Genomic DNA, 15,005 nt, shown 5'->3' with positions numbered 1-15,005 from the left:
CAGACCTGCCCCCGGAGCACAGACCTCAGCCTCATGTCTGTCTGCAGCCCGGCCCTGCACAATCACGCCTGATCTGAGGCTCGGTCCTATGGGACCCCCATCTGTGCCCGTCAGACACGGGACGCTGGTACCCGGGGGCGATCCTCATCACCCCTCCAGGAGCCCCCCACCCTTCCAGCATCAGTGGCAGGCTGCCCCCTCTCTGCCATCCTCTCCTGCGTTGCAGGGAACCCACGTGTTTGGTCGTTCCCTTTTCCCCCTGGATCTGTGTTCACCGCACCTCAACCTAGATTTTCTGGAAATAAGACCACTATTGCTTAGGTCCCCCACCAGCTGCTGTACATACAGCATCACCTTTTAACTCTCACGTTGCCTCACACACAGTAAACCTGCTCTGTTTGGCTGGTGGGAAAATGGATTCTTAGGGGAAGTTCATAATAAACTTTCTGGATTTTGAGAAAGCAAATGGCAGACAGTGTTTAAAACCAGTGGTCTGACTCCAAAGCCGCTTATCACACACCATCCCTTTAAGCATGCCCCTCACCCGCCATGCTTTGTTCTTACCCAGGACCCTCCTATCGTGGCCCAGCCTCCCAGCCAGCACCCCGGAGCCAAGCATGCAGGGTTAATGTAAGTCTGTTCATCTGCACTAGCTGTGGGTGCTAAACGCTCCATGACCTCACTTCTCGGCTCATGTGCTGGTTTGAGACCCTCATTCAGGAGGACGCAAGGTGTGGGGCTGATCAGAGCACCTGGAGAAGGGTCCCGTGTCCCCTCATGGGGTCAGAGTCTTCGGGGACAGCCAGGGCACTGGGGGGGCAAAGGGCCCTGCCCTGACCCCGGGTCGACTAGTTCCCCTGCCTTGGCTACAGCTCAAAAGACGGACGATGGGATTCAACCCCTCATCAGTCCCAACCCAACTCTGAAGCTCACGGGACAGGCAGCCTTGAGATTCCCAAGCCTCGGTTCCTTCACCTGTAAAAATGTTTGAAAACTTATGCTAGGTCCAAGAAACCAGACACAAAAGGCCACGTATCGTGTGCATCCGTTCATACGGAATGTCCAGAATGGGCAAGTCCATAGAGACAGAACGCAGAGCCACGGTCACCGGGGACCAGAGGGAGAGAGGCACAGGGAGTCAGGGCTGCAGGTCCTGGGTTTCTCTGGGGCTAAAAACACACAGGAATTGGACACTGGTGACAGCAGCGCCACTCTGTACACCCACAGACACCCAAACTGTACATGTTGACCTTGTGGTATGTGAGTTAACATCTCAAAATATCAGTACAGGTGGACAAGCTGGGAAATAGTCAAACTACGTAACAGTTCCATCAAGACAAGGTCGCACACACCCGACGTGATGTAACGCGGCCTGGCCACTGCCTACCTGGGGGAGGTGTCCTCACATGTTAGCTCCTCCAGGTGCGGGCACCGCTGGCTTCTGGTGGACGTCCCGGGGCAGAGGAGGAGTGGCCTGAATCCAGCAACGTCCATCCAGGGGTCCCAGGCCCTGGGCAGGCTCAGCACAAGCGAGCACAGTGACGACACAGAGGCAGTGGCCGGTCCTCCACCCTGACCCCGCAGACCCCCGCTGCACCATGGCTGCAGGTGCGGCTCCTCAGCCCAGAATCGGGGTGGGGTTGGGAGGGACCCACAGAGCAGACAGCGCACTTGGCATCTGGGCTTTTCTGGTCCAGCCAGCAGGAGGACAGGGGGCTCTCCTTGGGGTCCCACCCACCGGAAAGAAGCCAACTCAGGGTATACATCTCCTCGGGAACCCCCGTGCCCTGGCCTGAGCACCAGCTTGAGTGCCCTGCCATCCCCAACAGATGGCACCCCAAATCTCTCCAGCAGATGCCACCCCCAGCCCCCCTGGGCTCTCATGCACCAAGCCATGCCCTCACCGCGTGTCTTTGACCCCAACACCCCAAAGCAGGGTTCCCTGGGCCTCGGCACCTACCCCCCCCCAGTTATGGGGTGAAACATAAGCTGCAGTCCTAACCCCAGGAAACGGTGAGTGTGACCTTACTTGGAAAGAGGCTCTTTGCACATCCCAAGTAAGTAAGATGAGGTCACATCGAATGAGGACCCTGGGCCCTCTAAGACGGACATGTAGACACACAGGTAGCTGGAGGCAGAGACGGCGGGTGCAGACACGCCCAGGAGCACCAGGGTGGCCAGCGGGCACCAGGGGGCTGGAGGCGGCAGGCGGGGAGAGGGCGCGTAGCCCCATGCACACCCTGGCCCCAGACTCCCAGGCTCCAGACTGAGAGCTCCCGCCACTCTGGCCTGAAGCCCCCCCCAGGTCTGTGGTCACGTGCAGGGCCTACACCACCTCTCACCACCGCACCAGACACCCCGAGACCCAGCAGAAGCCCAGAGGCACAGCCTGGGAAGGACGGACGAGTCAGTTTCTCCAGCGTCTTTATGAAGAGGTCACACGGTTCTCACGGCCAGATGCAGGCGGCCGCGGGGGCCCCCGTCCTGCTGGGGCGCAGGCCGCTCCTCACAGCAGCTCCATGACGGCCGCCACCGTGCTCTGCCCGAAGATGAAGGTGCCGACCAGCACGGAGACCACCCCCCAGGCCTCCAGGCAGCACCTGCCGAGTCAACGAACCCACGTCAACCATGCGCTTTTCCAGAGTTTCCCACAGAAGAGCCAGACACGTGTCAAACCTCATGACGTGAAGCCCAGTAGAGTCACCAATTTGGAAACAATTCCAGTTGCCCTCCCCTTACCTATATGGATGGGTTTCTGAGACAACAGGAAATAAAGCACTACCACAGTTGAAAAAAAAAATTAAACCCCAACTGTTACTTCCTAACCTCATTCCTCCCAGTGCTTTACCAAAGACAGAGAAATGGGGGAGGGAGACACTAAGTTCAAACCCCCTTTTTGCTCCTTTTCTTTGGGGGTGGGGTTGAAGCCTCCTGAAAGTGAGGAAGAAGCCCCAAGTCACACAGATGGGAACAGTGGCTGGGGGGCCAGGGAGGAGGGGACAGAAGTGGCTGGAACTGGTGGCCAAGGCCACATCCACGCGCTTCACAGTGTAACCAGGAGAGACGGGGCAGACAGCGAGGTGAGAGCCGCGATAATAAGATTCCCGCGAAATGGCAGGGATATTTCTATCCCCATTAACAAAGGCCGCAGGGCCTGTTGTCATGGAAAGACCATCTCCAGTTACGCAGCATCGCAGAGTGGCAGCTCAGTGCCAAGAACACCCACCCGGCTGAAGGGGGGAGTGAGGGAACGTGATGGGGCTGCGGGCTCCTCAGAGCAGCTCTGATGGATCAGAAGGCCCTAAGGCAGCACTGGGATTAAAAATCCCCTGAAAGCCCATCACTAACGGGTCCGTGATCTTGGCCCGAGGCGCCACACAAAAGCAGCAACACTTGAAAGGGCACTACAGGGAACAAACCATGCAGGGGGCCCCCACAGGCCATCAGGGCTGGTGCTCAGCCCAAGCCAGCTTTATAGTCGTCCAGAAAAACATTTCGCAACCCAGCAGGGAACCCGGCTGAGTCTGTCACTGTGGGAAGACCAAGCTTGGGCTCCGTGTGGCCAGAGGAAGGGGAAAAAGAGGCACAGGCCCGCCCGTGGGACCTACGTTCACGGTTGCTGTGACGTAAGAGCATCTTTCTGTACAGGGCTGAGTGGTGGCACCCCAAGTTCACACCCAACTGGAGCCCACGACCATGACCTCAGGTGGAAAGAGGGTCTGGGGGCGACAGGACCAGCCTGCACCCACCCTGCCCTTGAGAAGGATGCTCGATTACAGTGCTCCAGCTGCCAGGAAGACCCCAAATCCACAGACAGCTCCAACCACAGACCACAGCCCCCGGCGTGGAAGGAGGTGACACATGGACTCAGCACAGCGCTGGCTTGGACCCTCCTGGCTCAGCTACCCGTCGCTGTGCAGACAAGGGCCCCTCCCGGCCTGGCTGGTAGTTCCCTCCTCGGCAGGACCCCGCGGGCCCGACCACAGCTCACGCCCCTGGAGCCGAGCCCCACACACGCCCTGTCGCCGCCCTCACATGCAGACACTCACTTAATTCGGGGTCCGATGGGCTCCACGCTGACCGCACAAATGAGGCACAGACCTGCGGGGGAGAGCTGGGGTCACCGCAGCTCTTTGTCATTGAACCCAAAGCAACCCCGAGCTCTAGAGGTCTCAGCCAACACCCAGCAGCCCCTAGGGACCCAAGAGGCCAGCAGAGCCTTTGCCCACAGTAGCTCCACGGACTCCCCCCGTCCCTGGTGAGAGGGCAGAGTGTGTGGCCCACGGCACTGCTGTGGGGTCCTTGCTCAACACCCACTAGCGCCGGGGTCTCTCCAGCAACAGTGACAGCCACATTCGTCTCTCATGAGACGGTGCGAGTCAGGGCCAGGTCGGGGACTGACACCTGGGGCGCATCTGCCAGCTGCCTGTGTGGTCTGTTGTTTTTTTTTCCTCTTTTTTAATGGTGCCGTTGGGACTCCAAGTCAGACAGCTCAGCCTAAAGAGCCTGTGATCTCTCCCCGCTCCCAGGTCTGTCCCAGCTGGTCCTTTCCTGCACGGAAATGGCTGGCACTAAAAGGCCCCACCCAGGACATGGGCGCCCAACCTATCCTGTGTGTTTAAGACACTGCATGGCTGAGCCCATCTGACCCAGACCAGGGCTGGGAGTGGGGTGGGGGTTGGCAGAGAGAATCGGACCCCACTCTCGTCTGAAACCACCTTCTAGCACCAGGGGCCGCCCGGGTCTGGGGTTTCAGTCCCTGTATGCTCCTCCTCCCCCGGGAGCCCCAGCCTTGGCTACCCTGCGTCTCCCAGACTGGGATAATGGTCAGGCCAATTCGACAGGAATTTCACATCATCCTCACTAACACTGGGAAGGTTTCCTAGGAACCCACCAGTCAGGGAAACTGTATTCACCTCCCAGGTTTGGAGCAAGAGGAAGGTGTTTGAGGGGCACCTTTGAACCACACGAGTTTCATGTAGTTGAAAACATTTCAATAAGATAAAATCCCACAGTGAGTGGCAACCTTGAGAGGGTGGCTGAGGTTGATTCGACCTGCTACATGCTACCTATTCTGCATGAGAGGCCTCAGGGCCTTAGTCTTCCTGTCTGTGGGATGGGTTGATAACAGCACCCCACCTCGTATGTCCATCAAGGGCTGTTGAGGTGTTTAATGAGGGAAGGTGCTGGGAGCCATCCCACCTACATGGGCTCCCCGCCCCCTGCACCCTGACCTCCACATGGCTTCCCACGGCAGGGAGCTGGGAAGGACCCGCAGCCGGGAGAGCCAGGGCCTTACCTGGGAAGATGAAGATGAAGAAGGAGCTGATGCCGCCAATGATGCCGATGATCTTGCTGAGGTCAGGCAGGAACAGGGCCATGGCGAGCGTCACGGTGACCCAGAGCACAGTCAGCGGCATTCGGACCCATGGCCCCGAGGGCTCGGCCAGGGCCCATGGCCCACACGCCCCACCGCAGCCCTGCCTCCAGAAGTCCTGCATCACCGACCTGGAGGCCACAAACCACGGGCTCACACGGGCTCCCATGTGAGCCCCACCCCCGCCCACCGCTGGGTGCCCCAGAGTCCCCCAGCTGCCCCGCACACGCAGCTGGGCTCCCATTCCACACCAGGGCCTCAGTCCCCAGGGATCCCTGCACATGAGCACATGACCGCTGGGCAGTCAAGTTCTGGCCAGGGCACCAGGCTCCAGTCCTGACAACAGCTGGGCCATGCTGGGCAAACCACCTGACTCCCCTGCCCCATCTCCTTCTCCAGGAAAGGGAGGTGACGACCATCCCCACAACACACAGGCTGGCACGGTGCCCAGCACATGCCAATGCTTGATGGACAGTGTGCCCCACCCTGAACCCTGTCCCGCCAAGCTGGCCTCACCTTCCCAGGAAGAGCACGATGGGGTAGGCGGTCACGATGGACACAGCGAAGAGGACCCGGGCCACAATGACCACCCCGTCACTGCCAGGGTAGGACATCAGGATATCAGCAGACACGTCTGTCCCGAAGGTCAAGAAGCCATACACACCTGCGAGGGGCACAAGGGAACCCAGGAAAGCTGGTGAGAAAAACGCCGTCCCCCATCTCAACCCCGACACGCTGACAGCACCCACCTCCACCGCTGCTGAGGTTTCCTCTAGGAGCTGACAGTGGGTTCTAGAACCTCCCCAGGCTTTCCTGTCCTCAGCCTTCAGGATCCTCGGTTCTTCTAACTTCGAGTCCTGCTGGGCAAGACTGTCCCTTGTCTTTCTCCCAAACAGCTCAGCATTCACATACAAGGTTCCAGGATGGACTGGAAGCACTTCGACTAATACTTCCTGTGCCCTGTTCCCCCATTCTCACAGTACCCGGAGAAAGAAGCTGACCCTGCCCCCATTTTCCTGATGGAAAAATCAAGGCCCAGTGTCAACAATTGTCTGGAATAACAAAGCTTATTACAGTAGCAGTCAGGTCCCTCCCCCACAATCCAGCACTACCTCCCAGTCACCTGCCCTGTCCTGAGACCCCACCTCTGAGCTTTGGCTTTTTGCCCGTCCCATAATCCTGCTGACCCTGGAGCATCTGGAAGAGAACTGCAATTACGGGGTCCGATCCAGGGGCTACAGAAGCCCTGCTAGACAGAGGTCACCCAGCAAACGTCCAAGCTCCCGACACGTGTGCTTCCTGAATCAGAGGCTCTGACAGGCCAAGGAAAGAAAGAAAGCTGCCGGGCTGGAGGAAAGCAGCCAGGAATCAGCCTGAGCCCAGGCCCTGGGCTGGATGAGCTGTGGGACCTCGGGTGTGGCAGCCCTTCTGTGAGCCACACTCTGCCACCTCTGAAGACCCTCCTGCGCCAGTGTGTGGATGTTCAAACCCGCTGTATCTGAAAGGGTGTCCTGTAGACCACACCGGATGTAACACTCTGACAGTATCACTCCTGCCATCCTTGGAGACGGGTAGGGGAGGGCATGGGGTGGATAAGGGCAGGCGGTAGGAGACAGTTGGCCAGGGTTTCTGTCTCAGCCTTCCCACGTGAGTTTGTGAGACCCTGGGTGAGCCGAGGCAATCCTCTGGGGAGAGCGTCCTCCTCTCTGAATCATGGACTCTCCCGGGTCATTAGGGACCAAAGACGCATAGGTGCTCAAACCACTTAGCATTGTGCCAGGTTGCATATTATTCCAATTTCTCCTACTGCTCCACCCCCAGGTCCTGGGCACCCGCCGCGGGCCTTACCTGTCAGCGAGTAGACAAGGCAGCAGGCCAGCAAGGACAGCACGGAGACCAGGGCCCAGTGCCCGAGACTCTGGCGGCGCATGCTGCAGTAGATGGACACAGCGGCTTCATGACACTGGAAGAGAGGGGCAGGGCCAGTGGGACTCGGGTCAGCTGGGCACCAGAATCACTTGGCACCGTCTAAAGAGTCTCATTGTCCCAAAACATGAACAATGACCCAAAAGCCCACCAACGAGCAGAAGGGAGAAGTCAGTCATCAGATATTCTTGTGTGGAACATTACACGGCACTGAAAAGGGATAAACACAACTGCACACCCCGTCAGAGGCCCTGCGGCCGTAACGTGGAGCAAAAGAAGCCAGAGATGATGAATGTTTCCACATGTGTGAACTTAAAGTTACAAGTCAAACAAGCCAGGATGGGGTCCTCAATCATGGCACTGTTGATGCTGGGGGTTGTGCTGTGTACAATGTGATGTGGACCAGACCCCCAGCCTTGACCCACGAGATGACAGGAGCGCTCCCTTCAGGTGTGACAATCAAAAGTGTCTGCAGACATTGCCAGGTGTCCCCTGGGGGAGGCGGGCAAAGTCAACCCAGTTGACAGCCCTCATTTATGGTGACAGAGGGCAGAGTAGTGGTATGGGTGCGTGGATGGTGCTCCCAAGGGAGCAATCCGGGGGGCTGATGATGTTCCATGGCCCCACTGGGGCGATGGCTTTGTGGGAGCACACATACTTCCTATACTATATTACAAGTACTTCCTATGTACTATATCACATTTTAAAAAATCTGAAATACATATACCACTGCCGAGAGCCCACCTACGATGTGACGTTCTGGGGGCTGGTCCTGAGCAGCCAGGGAGACCCTGCTGAGCAGCCAGGGTGGAGCTGCTGTTTCTGGATGCGCCCTGTGGGTTCGGAGAACTTCCCGGGTCCCAGGACAGGGTTCTGACTGTCACGTTCACTTATTCCCTTCTGATCAAAACCAGTACAATGACCGTCTATTCCTGCCACTCGCCACACTCAAGACTCCCTTCACCCACCGAGCTCAGCCCACAGCTGTCCCTCTCCACTACCTCAGGGCCTTTATCTGTGCTCTGTGCTCTGCCGGGGGTGGCCACTTGTCCAGCCAGCTCCTACTCATCCTTCAGGAAAGCCCTCCCCTGCTGGCCCCCATGAGAGCACAGCTGGGCTTGCTGGCTCAGCATCTGTTGGGTGTGTGGTAGCAGACACACTTGCCTTGCTCATCCCCAGTGTAGAGTCTGGCCCCCGGTTGAGGGCCCTCCTGGGATTACTCAATCACCCATCCCTCTGCTCCACCTGCAGCCATGAGGCCTCCCAGCACCCAGCCCAGCTCGTCACACTCAGGCCCTCACTGGTCCCCTTGGTGTGAGTCTGGGGAAGCCCCTCAACCAGCCCCACAGCCCCTCTCCTTGTGGAGCATACACTGGGAGTGGCTGGGGCACCTCGGCCACGGGACTGCCGATGCCAGCTGCGGAGGTGGTGTGCAGCCCAGGGAAAGCCCACCACATCTTCTACAACAGGCGAGCCTCAGGGACCTCCCTGACCTCATGGAAGCCCACTGCAGGCCGGCTCAGCCAGGTAGTGGGCACTTAAATTCCCCAAAAATACAAAAGGACCCTCGACCAACAGGCATCAATGCCCTGCCTCCTGCACTCGGGAACCCAGGCGTGGGGAAAAGATGGTTGGTGCTGGCCGGATGGAGCCCTGTCCTCCTCCCTGTGGGTCCCAAGACTCCTGGGTTATGTACCTCTTAGTCTTATTTGAGGGAATAAAGCTTCTGAGGGCAGGGCTGCCCTGCTGGGACAGCATCTAGAACAGCGTCTGACCGAGAGCAGGCTGACTAGTCACAAAGTGATGGGGTGCGGGGCAGAGGAGCAAGTGGTGGGTAAGAGGTGGAAACAGCCCAGACGTCCCCCAGCTGAGGGATGGAAAAGCAGGCCGTGGACTCGGCAGACAGCGGAGCATCACTCAGCCATGAAAAGGGATGCAGTCCTGACACACGCACCACACAGACAATCCTCGAAATCACCATGCAGAGTTAAGAAGCCAGCTACAGAAGACCATCTACTGTGTGATTCCACTTACAGGTAGCGTCCAGAAGAGGCACAGTCCAGAGACAGTGAGAAAGATTCTGGTTGCCAGGGACTGGGTGGGGGACGAGGTGGGGATGGGGAGTGATGGCTAACAGGGACAAGTTTCTTTGCGGGGGGTGAGGAAATGTTCTAAAATTGACTGTGGTGAGGGTTGCACAACTCTGTGAACATACCAAAGACCTAGGGGTGAGCTGCACCCCATGTAAGTCATATCTCAAAGCTGTTGAGCTTTGAGCAACAAAGAGAAAAGAAATAAGAGAAAAGAAGCCGTACAGATGGCCAACAGGCACACTAAACGATGCTCAACAATGGTAACTATCAGAGAAACGCAAACCAGAACTACAGTGAGGTCACCACCTCACACCAGTCAGAGTGGCCGTCCTCAGAGTCTACAGACAGAAAATGCTGGAGGGGGTGTGGAGACAAGCGAGCCCCCACACTGTTGGTGGGGGTGTAAGCTGGTACAACCGCTATGGAGACCAGTGTGGGGGTTCCTTAGAAATACTAAGAACAGAGCTACCATATGATCCAGCAATTCCACTCCTGGGCACATATCTGGAGGAATGGGACTTGAAAAGATACGCACCCCAACGTTCACTGCAGCACTATTCACAATAGCCAAGACACGGAAGCAGCCTAAGCGCCCACTGACAGAGGAACGGATGAAGATGTGGTGTGTGAACACACGGTGGACTGTTCAGTTCAGTTCAGTTCAGTCGCTCAGTCGTGTCCGACTCTCCGCGACCCCATGAATCACAGCACGCCAGGCCTCCCTGTCCCTCACCAACTCGCGGAGTACACTCAAACTCATGTCCACAGAGTCGGTGATGCCATCCAGCCATCTCATTCTCCGTCGTCCCCTTCTCCTCCCGCCCCCAACCTTTCCCAGCATCAGAGTCTTTTCCAGTGAGTCAACTCGTCGCATGAGGTGGCCAAAGTATTGCAGTTTCAGCTTCAGCATCAGTCCCTCCAATGAACATCCAGGATTGATCTCCTTTAGAATGGACTGGTTGGATCTCCTTGCAGTATAAGGGACTCTCAAGAGTCTTCTCCAACACCACAGTTCAAAAGCATCGATTCTTCGGCGATCAGCTTTCTTCACAGTCCAACTCTCACATCCATACATGACCACGGGAAAAACCATTGCCTTGACTAGACGGACCTTGGTTGGCAAAGTAATGTCTCTGCTTTTTAACATACTATCAAGGTTGGTCATAACTTTCCTTCCAAGGAGTAAGCGTCTTTTAATTTCATGGCCGCAATCAGCATCTGCAGTGATTTTGGAGCCCCAAAAAATAAAGTCTGACACTGTTTCCACTGTTCTTCCATCTATTTCCCATGAAGTGATGGGACCAGATGCCATGATCTTTTTTTCTTAATGTTGAGCTTCAAACCAACCTTTTCACTCTCCTCTTTCACTTTCATCAAGAGGCTTTTGAGTTCCTCTTCACTTTCTGCCATAAGGGTGGTGTCATCTGCATATCTGAGGTTATTGATATTTCTCCCAGCAATCTTGATTCCAGCCTGTGCTTCTTCCAGCCCAGCGTTCCTCATGATGTACTCTGCATATAAGTTAAATAAGCAAGGTGACAATATACAACCTTGACGTACACCTTTTCCTATTTGGAACCAGTCTGTTGTTACATGTCCAGTTCTAACTGTTGCTTTCTGACCTGCATACAGGTTTCTCAAGAGGCAGGTCAGGTGGTCTGGGATTCCCATCTCTTTCAGAATGTTCCACAGTTTATTGTGATCCACACAGTCAAAGGCTTTGGCATAGTCAATGAAGCAGAAATAGATGTTTTTCTGGAACTCTCTTGCTTTCTCCATGATCCAGCGGATGTTGGCAATTTGATCTCTGGTGCCTCTGCCTTTTCTAAAACCTGCTTGAACATCTGGGAGTTCACGGTTTACATACTGCTGAAGTCTGGCTTGGAGAATTTTGAGCATGACTTTACTAGCGTGTGAGATGAGTGCAATTGTGCGGTAGTTTGAGCATTCTTTGGCATTGCCTTTCTTTGGGATTGGAATGAAGACTGACCTTTTCCAGTCCTGTGGCCACTGCTGAGTTTTCCAAATCTGCTGGCATATTGAGTGTAGCACTTTCACAGCATCATCTTTCAAGACTTGAAATAGCTCAACTGGAATTCCATCACCTCCACTAGCTTTGTTAGTAGTGATGCTTTCTAAAGCCCACTTGACTTCACATTCCAAGATGTCTGGCTCTAGGTCAGTGATCACGTTATTGTAACTATCTTGGTCGTGAAGATCTTTTTTGTACAGTTCTTCTGTGTATTCCTGCCACCTCTTCTTAATATCTTCTGCTTCTGTTAGGTCCATACCATTTCTGTCCTTTATCGAGCCCATCTTTGCAGGAAATGTTCCCTTGGAATCTCTAATTTTCTTGAAGAGGTCTCTTGTTTTTCCTATTCTGTTGTTTTCCTCTATTTCTTTGCATTGATCACTGAGGAAGGCTTTCTTATCTCTCCTTGCTATTCTTTGGAACTCTGCATTCAGATGCTTATATCTTTCCTTTTCTCCTTTGCTTTTCGCCTCTCTTCTTTTCACAGCTATTTGTAAGGCCTCCTCAGACAGCCATTTCGCTCTTTTACATTTCTTTTCCATGGGGATGGTCTTGGTCCCTGTCTCCTGTACAATGTCACGAACCTCCGTCCAGAGTTCATCAGGCACTCTATCAATCAGATCTAGTCCCTTAAATCTATTTCTCACTTCCACTGTATAATCATAAGGGATTTGATTGAGGTCATATCTGAATGGTCTAGTGGTTTTCCCTACTTTCTTCAATTTAAGTCTGAATTTGGCAATAAGGAGTTCATGATCTGAGCCACAGTCAGCTCCTGGTCTTGTTTTCGCTAACTGTATACAGCTTCGCCATCTTTGGTTGCAAAGAATATAATCAATCTGATTTCGGTGTTGACCATCTGGTGATGTCCATGTGTAGAGTCTTCTCTTGTGTTGTTGGAAGAGGGTGTTTGCTATGACCAGTGCATTCTCTTGACAAAACTCTATTAATCTTTGCCCTGCTTCATTCCGTGCTCCAAGGCCAAATTTGCCTGTTACTCCAGACTGTTACTCAGCCATAAAAAGGAATGAAATAATGCCATCTGCAACCACATATATGAACCTAGAGATTATCATACTAAGAAAGACAAATATCACGATATCACTTATATGTGGAATCCTTAAAAAAGAAACAGAGAGATACAATGAACTTATTTCCAAAACAGAAACAGACTCACAGACATAGAAAACAAACGTATACCAAAGGGGAAAGCAGGGTGGGGGATAAATTAGGACTTTGGGACTAACATATACACACTGCTATATATAAAACAGAGAACCCACAAGGATCTGCTTATAGCACAGGCAACTCTACTCAGTATTTTGTAACAACCTATGAAGGAAGAGAACCTGAAAAAGAACATATATATACATATGTTCAGTTAACAGAATCACAGTGCTGTACACCTGAAACTAACGTGATATCGTAAATCAATCATGCTTCAATTAAAACAAAACAAAGGAGAAGTATCACATGTGGCCAGGGTGGCTGGGAGCAAAGCCTCACCCAACCCCTGCTCCCCACAAGCCCCTCTTTCTGATTCTGCACAGCGGGGAGGGGGCTCCCCATTGCTAAGTGTGGGGGGAAGGGTATAGTTGAACCAAAGCAGAACTCCCCACAACAACAGGGACTCCCCACTTCCCTGCACAGCCCTGCCCTACCCCTCACCCGCCTCCCTTCCACCTTCCCCTACATCTAGTCCCCCACCCCCAGATACCCAACTCCACAAGCTGGATCCTAGCAGCCCCTTCCCTGGCCTCAGCCCCACCCCCATCCCGCCATCCACATCTTTCTCCTAACTCCCCATCTCTCCATCCCGTGTCCCTGGAAACTGCAGCCCAGGCCTCGGTTGCTAGGAGAATCAGATGAGGGAGCCGAGGCAAAGGTGAAGGGGGCGCCCCCTCCAAGCATCTGGAAAGCGGCCCCCTCTCCCCTCTGCTGGCTCGAGCCCACTACACCATATGGTGCTCGGGCAGCTGCGAGAGGGCTGGTTAAACTCCATCCAGACAGTTGACAGCAAAACCATCGCTTTACATCTTTCAAAATATTGGGTGTGTAGGACGAAACGTGAGAAATTCTGTAAGCGGCTTGCTAAGTCCCAGGAGCGATACAGCAACTCATTTATAAAAAAGAATGGAAATGTTTCAGGATTTTCCACCGCCCCCCCAAGAAATGGTTCTCAGAAAAGACACAAGATGAAGAAGAGAAAGAGGAGCTGCTGGATGGGTAAGTGGAGAAGACACTGGGGCCAGGAAGCCGAGGCACCGTCAGTCCTGAGCCCCTCTGCCTGGTAAGCATGCTTCTGCGTGGGGCGGTTTTGTTGTCAGCGTGGTGGGTAGGTGGTTGTCTTTAGGAGAGAGGCAAATCTTTCCAAAATAAGCAATGGAAAAAGGGGGTCAGCTGCCACCTGCGGGGAGACTGGGGAACCCCAGGAGAGACCAGAAGGCAGGAAGCAGAGCCCGACCCCCCACTACAGCCATCTCCAGCCTCTCACCAAGCACCCACCTCACCCAGACCTTAGCAGCTCTCCAGCCTGGGACCCCACCCCCACCCCCCGCCGTGGATCTCCAGCGGAAGCATCTCCCTACAACTGCCAACTCCCACACATTCCTCAAGACTCCTCTTAGGCATCAGCGCCTGGCAGAGGGCATCTCTGAATCTGCGCCCCCCCCCCGGCCAAGAGCTGCATCGGAAGCTCCCCCACTAGATTCCACACACAGAAGCTCTCACTCCACGACATTCTATCAAATTCTACATATCCTGCCCAGCACCCACCCCTGCACACCTTCCTGCCCTCCTAGACTGCAAGCCTCCAGCCCCTGCAGCAGAATCCACCTGTAGGAAGGTGGCTCAGGGCAGGGCAGGGCGACACTGCCATCAGGACTTTCAAATGAGGGCACAGGTTCCAGACCCCCACACTCGACCTCAGACCCAACAAATGGGCTGCTGCTGGTGGTGGTCAGTGGAGCCAGTTCCAAAGTTCAACTGAAATTCAGAGCTCACTGAGCCCAGACACCATTCCATATGCACGGTCCCCTAGAGACAGCCTGGTTCAACCCGAAACATGTTTGCAAACCTCCCCACCCCCAACAGGGAGGCCACTCACCCCCAAGGGAGCAGGCAGTCACCACAGCCTGCAAATGCCACCCTCAACACAGACGCCAAGGTTACCTGAAATCCGAAACAGATGGTGGGGAAGACACTAAATACAGAGGTCCAAGAGGAGGGACTGTAAAGAGATGAAAATAGGCATTTGTTACAAAAAGTTAAATTCAAATCAACTTGAAGATGAGTTTTAAATAACACAACCAAGTTGTAACAAAGTGTAACTCTAAGGTAGATTTTAATAACCATGTCCACTCCGGGGTTGAGGGGTGGCAGAAGCCACATGTAAAGTGCTGCACTTTTAAGTACATCTGTGCTGACATTTGACAATTTGACAGTCTCCACACAGGCAGAACATGGGCAGGACATGGCTAGGAGGAACTCTCAGCTTCCTTGGAGGCTGCCTGTCCCCAGTGAGGTTAGCGGCTGGCGGGGGGTGGGGGGGGGGCAGGGCACAGGCAGCATCCAAACA

General features: G+C 54.6%; 1 protein-coding gene across 1 annotated transcript in view; it reads right to left on the bottom strand.

Annotated features, from left to right (window-relative positions):
• Window positions 1-263: 263 nt before the first annotated feature.
• SLC38A8 (solute carrier family 38 member 8) overlaps window positions 264-15,005 on the bottom strand; it is a 40,799-nt gene continuing 26,057 nt past the window's right edge. Inside the window, exons 5-10 of the mRNA XM_055413048.2 lie at window positions 14,600-14,657; window positions 7,226-7,340; window positions 5,894-6,041; window positions 5,300-5,508; window positions 4,050-4,101; window positions 264-2,600 (exon numbers count right to left, since the gene is read on the bottom strand). Of these exons, the coding sequence (XP_055269023.2) occupies window positions 2,507-2,600; window positions 4,050-4,101; window positions 5,300-5,508; window positions 5,894-6,041; window positions 7,226-7,340; window positions 14,600-14,657 (676 nt within the window). The 3' untranslated portion in view covers window positions 264-2,506. The remainder of the gene's footprint in view (window positions 2,601-4,049; window positions 4,102-5,299; window positions 5,509-5,893; window positions 6,042-7,225; window positions 7,341-14,599; window positions 14,658-15,005) is intronic.

This window comes from Moschus berezovskii, chromosome 22 (assembly GCF_049115385.1).
Source record: "Moschus berezovskii isolate FMDL1 chromosome 22, NW_MosBer_1.0, whole genome shotgun sequence".
In the NCBI taxonomy this organism is placed as follows: Eukaryota; Metazoa; Chordata; class Mammalia; order Artiodactyla; family Moschidae; genus Moschus; species Moschus berezovskii.
Note: the sequence above shows the minus strand (reverse complement) of the source record. Positions and strands in the feature narration are given on the sequence as shown.